This window comes from Antechinus flavipes, chromosome 4 (genome assembly GCF_016432865.1).
Source record: "Antechinus flavipes isolate AdamAnt ecotype Samford, QLD, Australia chromosome 4, AdamAnt_v2, whole genome shotgun sequence".
Taxonomy (NCBI): Eukaryota; Metazoa; Chordata; class Mammalia; order Dasyuromorphia; family Dasyuridae; genus Antechinus; species Antechinus flavipes.
Window position 1 is genome coordinate 254,322,706 of NC_067401.1, and position 12,183 is coordinate 254,334,888.

The window sequence follows — 12,183 nt, forward strand, 5'->3', positions numbered from 1 at the left end:
AGCTCTTTTCATCAACGAGGTGATTCAGGCCAGATCCAATGTTCTTGTGATGGAAAGAACCATCTGCACCAGAGATAGGACTATAGGAACTGAATATTGTCTAAGGGAGGGGATCAGGGAAAGGGAGGGAGAAAAAAATTTGGAACACAAGGTTTTGCAAGGGTGAAATTGAAAACTATCTATGCATATGTTTTTAAAATATAAAGCTTTAAAATAAAAAAAAATGCTCCAAAAACCTCGAATTAATCCTTTTATCATCTTTGGTTGCAATGATGTGTTTATAAATAGCCATCATAAAACTCCATATCCACAAAAAAATTCATACAACTTAGTCATTTGTCCAATGCTAGTTTGTCAATATAATTGCTATTTTAATTTATTTGGATATTTCCCAAAGAGGGCCTTTTCGTCCTATTCTTTACACTGAACAATTTCATTGATTCTATCCACATAAAAATCACTTTTGGCAAGTTACATTAGATACTGTAAATGGCATTGGACCTGATACAACTGACCTTTACTTGTCAGTAAAAAAACACTTATTAAGTATTTGCTGGATACCAAGCATTGTACTAAGTATTGGGCAGAAAAGATAGAAAGGTAGAAAAGAAAATCCCTGTTCTTTTGGAGACCACTCAGTTCCATGAGAGAAATAATATGCAAACAACTATATAGAAAGTAGATGTATATAGAATAAGTTGGAGATACGAGAAGAAATTGACATTAAGGGGGAAATGGAAAAAGACATCTTATAGAAAGTGGAATTTTAACTGGAACTTGAGAAAGCCAGGGAATCAGGAGATAAAAGATGAAGAGAGAGAGAATTTAATGTATGGGAGGCAGTCATAAAAATGTCAGGAATCAGGAATTAGAATACCACATATCTACATACACAGAATAAGTAGAGGGGAATAAAGTGTAAGAAGATTGGAAAAGTAGGAAGGGGACAGGTTATAAAGTGAGAAGTAGAGATGCCAATTGTAGATAGTTTTCTCAAAGACTTTAACTATTAAAGTAAAGGAATTATGGTTTAATAGCTAAGGGAAGAATAGAATGGATGCATCAAATGAGAGTTTTTAAGAATATTTATTAGAATGTTTGTAGGATGCAGGCAAGCAACCAGGAGGCAGAGTCAAGATAACTGAGAGAACAAAAATGATAGAAGAACATCTAGAGAAGGGATAGAATGAGGTCACTTGTTCACACAAAAAGGATTTGCCTTGGCAAGAAGAACTACATTTTTATAATGAGACAAGTAAAGAAAGAGAAAATGACATATGAATGATGTGAGCTGAGAAGGAGGGTAGAAAAGAGGGAGATATTATCAAATGGCCTTTTTCCCCCAGTAAAATATAAAGCAAAATTCTCAGTTGAAAGAATGAGGGCAAAGTGATGAGAGATTTGAGGAGTAATAAAAGGATTTGGAAAAGATGCTACAGTAAGTAAAAGAGTGAATTGAGGTGAAAGAGGAAGGTGTAAAAAATTATTTTGTTTTAATAAAAAGCCAGTTGAGATTATTTAACAAAAATTTTCACAACTGAGTGATGTTGGCTTGTTCCAAAATTTGCACAACTGTGTGATGTTGGCTTGTTCCAAAGGTGATTTTGTTTGCTTTTTTAGAAAAAGTTATTCATCATGTGCTCTAAAATGTCCATTAATAATCTTCTGCCATTTTGGTAAGGAAATATTAACTTTTCTATAACCTTTTAGAGTGACAAGTTTTGTGTATTTTATTAGTATAATATGACAATTACCAAATAAGTTTTGGTTTAATTTTTTATGGTTTTGTAAAGGTATATTAAAGTTACCATTGAGCAAAAATTGCTGTGGATTTGGTAGTATGATTTAACTAGCAAGACCAATTATGACAAAAGAGTAATATAAAAAAGCTATTATTTTCTGTATGAAAATATTATTTCATGCATGAATTTTCTCACACTATCTGACAAAGTTTAAAAACACTTCAGACCCTACCAACAACAAAATATATGGCAAGTACTGCTATACCAGAAGGTCAAATCAATAAGTATCTATTAAGTTTTTCCCATATGTGATTTATTATACTAAGCACTGGGAATATAAATAAAGGCAAAATCCAAAACAAAACAAAAAACAGTTCCTACCTTCAAGAATCTTACTTTTTAATAGAGAATGCAATAGTAAACAGAATAAATAGAAGGCAGTTTGAGTAGATGAAGAAGGCATTAGCAACTGGGGAGGTGGAGATAGGAAAGATTGATCTGAAAATATTTTATGCCTTAGGGGTCTACTTTTAGCTCACCTTTTGTCCCATACCAATCAAGGCTTTTAAATGAATTTATTATACAATTTAATAAATTTGAACAAACTGTTAGTCATGCAATTCAATATAAATGAGCTGAAGTTTTTTTTAAAATTTCAAAAGTGTATAAGTAGAACACTTTATATTTTGTTCTTTATAAACAAAATCTTAAATTGGTTTCATTTTCTATGTATGTTATTTTTCCTTAATAAAAGTAAGTTTCATAAAATTGTCTTAGATAATATTTTAAGGTAATATTCAAATCACTGAGTTATGATAGATTTTATTTCTCTGCCTAGGAGAACCCTACCACCTCAATAAGGGTTGGAAATATAGCATTTTATTACTGAAAGAAAAAAGGATGACTGCTTCAGATAGCATCTCACAATACTTGGGATGATTAAGAGTAACATAGCAGAAAATGTCCTGCACAGTAAGTTAAATGTAGGGATAAGTGATACAAGGCCCTTTCCAGCTCTACAATTCTAGACATTCATAGAAATTTCAAATGATTCCGTTCTATTCAAAAAGTCCAATCAACCTAATACTATCCTTTATTGATCCTAATACTGAGATAAAATTAATTATGTACATGATAATCCACACAGTACTGAATATATCAGATTTTTACTCTTAAAAGGAAAGCACAGAAAACTGACCTCACATTTTCCCCATCTATATGACTTTAGTTAAAATTACTAAAGGTTTTTAAAAATATATTTCAAAATAGAATCACATGGAAATGAAATCTCTTTTTGTCCATGGAATTTTTCAAGAGATAAAATACAAAAGGATTTTGTATAATGTTATAGAAGTCTCAGAAGAATACCAAAGAGTAGTTTATATAATCCTGGAAATAAACAAAGTATCAATATAAACTTGTAGATTTTCTTCTAAGAGCATTTAAATCTCATCTCAGAACTAGGGATCAGACTTACTTTATACTGATGATAGAAAATAAAAAATTCTATTTTCACGAAATTGCCTCTTTGATAACTTCAAATTTGTGTAAGAATTTACAAAAAGAAGTAAAATCTTTGAGATTATAGGGACTAAGCCTAGTGGAATATGTTTCTAGAGAAGGTTCAAAAAAGTTTTTACCCCATCTCAAGAAGGCATAAATAACAGTCCATTAACTATTAATTTATGCCATCTACTCTGAGAGACTGAAAAGCACCACTGAAAAAGACAACAAATTAGAAAACAAATAAAAACTTGACATTTAGATGTTCAAAATATATTAAATTTCACTTTATGAGTATTTTTGCATACACAGTAATAACTGAATGCAAAGTAAACACTCAATATAGTAAGTACTTACCCATCACTTAAGTTCCCAGGTAAGCACAAATATAGAAAAATGAAAATAGTTAACTACTCAAGTCTGTTAATTTTAATTAGGGATAAGCAGATTAACATAAGGCCAAAAATGTTCTGGACAAACTCACAATTCAGGGGAAAAGGATTTTTGGTAGACATAAAGTGAGCTGAAATAAAAGGGTGGAAAAGCATTTATTTTGTCCAAAGGTTGAGTATAAAACAAAATAATTATGTTATGAACTTTAAAAAATAAGGTTATGCATTCTTTTTGTATGTAAAAATGTCAGACACTAACTTTCTTTAGTAAATTATAAACTTGACAAAAAGAGGAAAAACATAATTGTGCAGGTCAAGGTCCATCAATCATCTGAAAATTTTTGGACTATCTCTACTGACTTTTCTTTTCTTAACTTAGTATGTTTGTTTAATTGATGGCACTTGCAACCACCAACAAATATTTATTACATAATTCCTGTATACAAAAACAACATGGAAAATATAAAGAATAGTACAGGGTACAATTTTAGCTCTTTTGACACAAAATACCTAAAAAATGAAGCAGAAAAATAATTAAGGATTTTAGAATAGAGAGAACTTCTGATTGAGGTGTCAGGAATGACTTCATATAAGTGTTAGGACATGAGATGGATTTTGTTGACAAAGAGGGTGAAAAAGGTAATTTTATGAAAAAGAAATGTTTCCTTCAAACCAAGGAAATAACAAAATTTAAGTCCTGCTAAATACTGTTGTAGAGGATATAGGCTTCTCTAAGGAAGGAGCAGGGAATAAACCAGAGGTGAGGTCAGGGCCTTGAATTTAGGCTAAGAAGTTTGGACTAAAGGCTATAGAAAATTTTTGAGTAGGGGAAGGGAATAATACAAATATAGCTTTAGAAAGATAAATTCAATTTTGTGAAGAACATACGGAATGGTGTGACCAGAGACAAGGAGATCAGTTATAAATCTATTTCTGCATCTACTATGAAACTAAAAGCCAATTAAAATAGTATTTTCAGAACCTAGTTAACATGCCAAATTTTTTTCTGTTCATTTGTCTTCTCCAATAGTTAATTAGGGCCCAAGGTAGGAGAAAGAGGGAGTAGAGACTACAGCTTAAGAATACCTACAAAGGAAAAGTGAATGATCTTTCACCAGTAAGAGAAAAACAAAAGCTTTTTAATGTTTAATTCAGAATTGCATTAGAAAGAAACTATATTGCCAATAAAGACACATTTTATAAGTTAATTTAAAAAAGTACAAATCACTTAACATAAAGAATCATTAAGATTCATATGGGTCAATATGATTGCTACCAAAACCAAAATCCTATTACTTGAGTTGAATATTTTTGAAAAATCATCTAATAAAAAAAAAAATCTTCCAATAATAGGAACTGGGGCAGAAGGAAGGATGACACTATATATCACTTTTTTTTAAAAGCTAGCAAAGATCCCCCCATAACACATACACATACACACTTCAGAATATACGACTAAAGCATACTTGTTTCCAGTTTTCTTTCCTTCTAATGTATTTAGATGTTGTTCAAGTGTCTCCATAAGACTGCTCGGAGCCTATAATAAAAAAGTAAAAGTGAATGTCTACATTCTTTTCCCTTAGCCTGCCAAAGTTAAAAACCCTGGAACTAGATTATAACCAAATCCTAGAAATTCATGGTAGGATTCTACTGAACATGTAAGATTTTCTCATATAAAGTTCTTTTAATATTGCAGTAATTGAACTCCACCAGACAGAATTCAAGAGAGATACATATTATATCTAATCTGACTCTATAGTAAACAGAATTCCTGTGAGGTTTGTTGTTGTTTGGTTGTTTTCAGTTCTTTCCAACTCTTTGTGACTCCTTTGGGACTTTTTTCCTTGACAAAGATAGTGGTATGGTTTGCCATTTCCTTCTCCAGCTAATTTTACAGATGAGGAAACTGGCAAAGAGTATTAAATGACTTGCGCAGGATCACACAGCTAGTAACTACTGGGTCGGATTTGAACTCAGGAAAATGAATCTTCTTGGTTCCAGGTCCAGCATTCTTTCTACTGTATCATCTAGCTGCCCTTTGTGAGATTCCAGCATATCAAATCACACAAGACAAAAAAAAAGTTTAGTACTTATTCTTGGAAAGAAAATTTATCAGCTAAAGTTCAGCACATCCATCCCCATACTATGAACATAAGAATAGTTAAGAGAATCTAAGATAGGAACATTTCCAAAGCAAATTTGTAAACAATATGGTAAAATCTCACTATTGTATGTCCAAATGAAAACACTAAGGATAGGGGGAAACTAGGGAAAGAAGGAATTATGGGAAAATAAGCACAAACCTTTTAAATAGTTAATAAGCACTAAAATTTCCCTTTATTGAGATGTAATTTAATTTAAACCATAAAATAATTTTGTCCTCTGTAACAAAAATATCAAAAGATAATTTAAAATAATATCTCAGAATAATTTTATATGAACCTATTATTTAAAATACAGCAAAATTCTGCACATTTCTATTTCCTAGATTGTTTTTAAGGTAATCTTTGAGGCTTTCTTAAAAAAAAAAAAAGGATAGTATCTCAAAATAATCAAAGAAGCAACTATATTTTTATCATTTTGTCATTAATAAAAAATATAGTGAGGAAATCCTACACTAAATAGACTTTACAACAATGGTTCACTATATGAATTTTAGGTCAAGAATACAAAAACATATAATTTTCATAGTTTTTAGAGTTTCATGCTTACATAAAAACTAATATTTACAATAGCACTTACTACTATGTGCCAGACACTGTGCTAATTGCTTGATAAACACTTTATTTGATCATATATGCCCATGAACAGGAAAACTTTCAAGTGACAAGTTCAATAAAATTTTCAATAAATCTCTAAATAAGCCATTAAGAGAAAACAGAATGCTTTGAAGTAAAACTCCAACCTATTCAAGCCATTCATGACCTCTAATAAATCTCTTGGCAATGGAGAAGCAGAATACTGAGACGACTCACTATGACAATTCTCTTAATTCACAATTTAATATAAATTTGAAATTGTACATTTCTACTCCAAAAGCAGCTTATGCTACCGGATAATAACAAAAGCTAATATATATGTGTCACTTTAAGGCTTTAGGGTCAAGATTTCTGAAACATTTCACATTATCTTATTTATTCTTACAACTTTGTGAAGGAAATACTACTATTAGCCCCAATTTACAGATGTGGAAACTGATTCTGAGAGAGTAATGATTTCCTCAGGGTCATACACCTGGTAAAGGAATAGTGCCAAATTGTATTAAACATAGTTAAATGGAAAAGTCATAAATATATAAATGTAATTTTTTTGAACCTATATAATATAAGTTCTTAGGGCAAGGAGTCCTTTTCATTTTTATCTTGCTTATCCCCAGCATCTTACATATAAGTGCTTAATATTTATGGACTGAATAAGGTTTGTTCAATCAACCAGTTTGATTTTAATCACATTAACTATTTAATTTTAGGACTTATTTTTTAGAATGAGAAATCTTTCCCTATATATCAGTGTTATTGATATTACATTATAACTTCAGATAGATTGTCAAGGGAATAACTATATATTGCTCTTCACTTATCACAGAATTATCCTGTCAGCAAAACTACAATTTTGGCCTTAGCTATTAAGATAAATGTTAAATGACTATTTTCTGAAGAGTATAATGAAGTAGAAGGTGGATAGAAATCCTATAATTTGAACTTGAATAAAAGATTGTTTTTACTTTTTGTGCTTAAAATGTCAAAATACTTCTTTTTTTTGGGGGGAGGATAGTAATTCATTTAAAAGGTTATTCTTTAAAATAGGCTGAAAAGTAATTTTTATTATTTTAATTATTTCAACTTTACTCTTCATTGCAAACTGAGGTAAAAGAATTATTTATCAGATTGCACAATACATAGAAATAGCTATAAGACAAAGATATTTTAGCACAACAATAAATTTTCTGTTTTCAGTTGTATCTGATTCTTTGTTATCCTATTGGGTATTTTCTTGGCTTACTGAAGTGCTTTGCTATTTTCTTCTCCACCTTGTTTTACAGATAAAGGGAATAGGGTTAAGTGACTTGCCCAGAGTCAGACAACTGAAGATAATTTTAATTTGGATTTGAACTAAGGAAGATTCCAAGCCCAATGCTCTATCTACTACAGCACCTAACTGCCTACATTTCTAAATATCAGGAAATAATTTGGACCAATTTAGATGTTAAAGATAAATTTTGTTGATTTCTCTCTTGTAATATTACTTAAATTTCTAAATTTTTAAAAGGCTAAATAAAAAAAACATTTTTTGAGTTCAAAGAGATTACATTTTAACAGAGCAGATATTTACATATATAAGTATATACAAAATATACATAAGATAAATGTAAAGCAAAGGAATTTGAAAATGGCACTTGCAGTTATGTTTTGAAGGAAACAAAGGATTTCAAGCATCAGGTGAACAGTGTGCATTTCTGACATGGAGGGCAGCAGTACAAAAGCACTGATCTATAAGGGATAGCAAAACAATCAATTTTCCTAAACCATAAAGTGTGGTAAAGGGAATCATATATGGCAGTATAATAGGGCTGAAAGAAAAGTTAGATACTAGGTAAAAGCCACAGAAGAGTTTATATTTTATCCTTGATGTAAAAGTGGAAACTGGAATTCACTGAGTGATAAGCTTTCACTTCGGAAAAAGTGCTTTAACAACTCTGTAAAAGATGGTTTGGAATAAGGCTTGAGGCAGTGACGCCCAATGAATGAATGAATGAATGAATATCACATGCCTATTACATGCCAAGTGTTGTGCTAAGCACTAAGGACAAACAAAAAATTAAGAGGCCATTGCAAGAGGTGATGAAGCCCCAAACTAGGATGGTGGCCATTGGAAAACAGAACATTCAAGACAATGTAGAAGGATAAATGACAAAATTTGGAAAATAAGTGGATATATAAGATACAGGAAAGTGAGGACTTGCTAATAATGCTAAGGTTCAGAACTTCGGTGACTGAATGGTGAGAAAACTGGTAGAAATATGGAGGTTTTAAAAAAGATGTGGATTTAGGGGAAAAAGATGAGGAGCTCTGTTGTGAAAAGGCTGAATTTGAAATGCCTACAGATCATCCAGTTTGAAATAGTCTATGAAATGTCTGCTAGTTAAGACTGAAGCTCCAGAAAAAAAGAGACAAATTAATAAATATGGTTTTACAAGCATATTTGGCTTGTTAGAGTGTATAAAAAAATAAAAATTAGAGAGTAAAGAAAATTTATATCTGATCATGATGTCAATATAGCTGATACAAAAGTAAATCAAATCAACATTTGTAAAGAACTATAGAATGGAAAAGTACCTCAAAACTTAACTATTTCAAACCCTGTACAACAATAATTACATTTAGTAACCAAGTAGAAATAAGTTAATCCTTTTCAATGGAAAAAGAAAGTACTTTGATTTTATTTTCTTGAAAATTTTTTTCCCAAAATAATTCAAGGATTATGTCTCAAATCTCCAAAATGCCTCTGTCATTGTTAAAGGAAGCAAAGGAATATATAGTATGCAAAAATACTCAACAGCATCCTGAGTTACTCAAGGAAAAATAGAGCCAAAATTAGTAGACACTAATGGAATTAGAACACAGATCCAAAGAACAAAAGGATAGCTTTTAAGAAATAGAAGATGAATAGTAATATAATATCAGGATTACCAATTCACCAGTGTCAGTCTTTAAAAGGAGAACTTTTATTACTAATGGCTTTCAGATCAGTTGGAAAAGTCTAAGAAGTTTTTCTTAAACAAAGATAATAAATTTAGAACATGTGTATCAAAAAATAAATTAGTACTTTCCCAATAATCCTTTTGGTGGAAAATAGAACTGGTTATAAGAAGTATGATTTTTAAATGATGATCCTATGTTGTTTTGGTAAAGAAAGAAAGAGGTAACCCTCAGAATCCCTGCCATCTCTTTTTCCATTCGTTGGATGAACAGGAGCAGCTACTTTTCTTAAGGTTTCAAAAAGCATGTTCAAGTCAAGAGAAATCCCTCCTGATCTCATGTTCCACTTCTCTTCCCCTCCCCCCCCCACTTACCAGACAAAGATAGAAAAATGTCACAGAAGATAATTACTTAGATATATGTCATCTATACCACAGGTTCAGAAATTAACCAGATTCTACTCTAAATTTCTAAATTAGGCTTAGAGGCTCCAAACCAAAAGTATAAAGATTTCTGCGTAGTCCTGGAACATTTGTGGGTTCTGGCTGGCCTAAAGGTTTCAAATACTTCTGAGGACTACCACAGAACACAGTTTAGTTCAGTTTCTTTTAAATTAATTCAATTGTTACAGTGAATCCAGAATTCTAAGTCAGAGAATTCATCTAGCTTCCTTTAGTTCTCTAAACCAGGACTGGATAGAGACATGTCAAAATGCAACAACTATTTATTGAATGTCCTGCAAACAAAATAGTACACCAAACTGACTTCTGTTTTACAGAACACCTTGCCTATACATTAAAAATTAAAAAGGGGTCAAGGTGGTTATGTATGATTCATGATTGACTTTTTAAAATCGAAATTACACTTAAATATGTAACTTAAGAAGCAACAACAAAAAAGAAAGGGAAGTATAACTTTGATCCTAATTTGTTTGTAGCAAAAATTTTTGTATATTTATTTCTGGTTTCTTTTCTTTATATGTATAGAAACACATTATATAAATGTGAGAATAAATAAGACAAACTAAGCACATGTAAAAAAAGTTTATGTGCTTAGGAAAAAAGATATTACTCAACATTTAATATTAGGATGTATTTTTGGCCTCATCAATCTGAAATTTTTTCTAGGAATTTCACCTCTACCACATCTCTGAAATATGTCTCCTTCTCTCCTCTAACACTGGTACCACTTTAGTACAGGCTCTCCTCATCTCATGTCTTGAATACTGCAATAACTTAGTGGTATGTCTGCCTGCCTCAAGTTTTTTCCCATTACAATCCATCCTCCATTCTACTATGAAAGTCCTAAAATACAAGTCCAATCATGTTATCTCTTTTCTCCAACTTAATAAACTCATTATCACCTCCAAAATCAAACACAAAATTCTTTGTATCCGTTTAAAGCCATTTGTAACCTAGCCTTTCATACTTTCCAGTCTTCTTAAACATTTTGCCATGACCCACACTCTTCATTTTAGGAGAACTGGCCTCCTGGCTACACCACAAAACAAGACACTGTTTCTTGGTTCTAATCATTTTCTCTGGGCTGACTTCAAAACCTGGGTTGTTCTCCCTCCTCATCTTTGCGTACTGATTTCTTTTAAGTCCTAACTAAAATCACGTCTTTTACAGAAACTCTAGTACTTCTTAACTCTCGTTCTTCCCTCTCTTAATTGTTTATTTCTTATGCTGTACATAGCTTATTTGTACATATTTGTTTGTTGTCTTATTAGACTGCAAGTTCTCTTAGGGCAGGAATTCTCTTTTGCCTCTTTTTTATATCTCCACCTCAATCTCAGTGCCTGGCATATAGACACTTAAAAAACATTTATTTATTGAAGACTGCCCCTCCTACACAAATATGTGTGTTTTCCTTTTAAATTTGCCAGAGGGGCTCACCCAGTATTGCTTTCTTCTAACTTTGTTACCAGGGAATCCCTCAGCCTGTGCACAGGTCACCCCTCACTGCTGCTGAATGAATCCTCAATCTTCTTTTCTTATCATATACTTTCACATTGACATTTTCCCATTCTCTTTTAAATTCTTTGGTGGTTACATATTACAACATATTCATAACCACAAGGTATTTCTCCATTGTCCTTTGTGTGATATTCATTTTAAATTCTTTGTGGATTATCATATTCTCTGACTCCTAGCCTGAAACATTGGTAGAATATTTATATTTAAAACATCTGCCTTTGTGGGAGAAGCTTAGGATTATTGGTCATTAAAGTTATTTTACAATTTCCTGAAATCTATACACTCTTCTCTTTTAATTCTGGTCCCAACTTACTGTTCATCTATGCAATCTGTCCCAGATATATACACATATAATATATGTGTATTTGTATATGTGTATGTATGCATGCTTAATCATCAAATCTATAGATTGTCCACTTGATTATTATAATTTGGGCAACAGGCATTTTTGGTTCATTTGGTTTTTCTTGTGTGGATAATTTGGCCAAACTCTCAAGTGGCCATAAATCTCTTTCAGGAAGAGATTCTTCAACATTTTAGCCGTAGTACATCTGACACAATTTTATTAAAAAATAGGAGCATCTGAAAGACCTCACTATGCACCAAGAATACTTCTTGAACTTAAAATAGTAAATATCTTTGACAAGAGTACATCTGTTTTCTGTTCACCTTGATGATCAGAGGGTCACTGAATAAGATTTTTTCTGTTTGCCTTTCAAGAAAGCTTAAATGATTTTTGATGTATGGGTAAGACATTATGTTCAAAGAGTATCCTTAATGTTATACTTTGCTCTACTAAATCAACATTTATTTTTGTAACTAACATGAAAAGTGATATGCAAATTAAAATTGGTATCAGTGCTACTGG

At 31.5% G+C, this 12,183-nt stretch overlaps 1 protein-coding gene across 5 annotated transcripts in view; it reads right to left on the reverse strand.

Moving 5' to 3' along the window:
* SNAP91 (synaptosome associated protein 91) overlaps positions 1-12,183 on the reverse strand; it is a 145,418-nt gene that overhangs the window by 54,330 nt on the left and 78,905 nt on the right. For 4 of the 5 annotated variants that reach the window (XM_051997332.1, XM_051997333.1, XM_051997334.1 and 1 more), the window contains exon 10: positions 5,104-5,174. The exons of the other annotated variant lie outside the window; for it this stretch is intronic. In XM_051997332.1, coding sequence (XP_051853292.1) covers positions 5,104-5,174 — 71 coding nt within the window. The remainder of the gene's footprint in view (positions 1-5,103; positions 5,175-12,183) is intronic. 5 annotated transcript variants of the gene reach the window in all.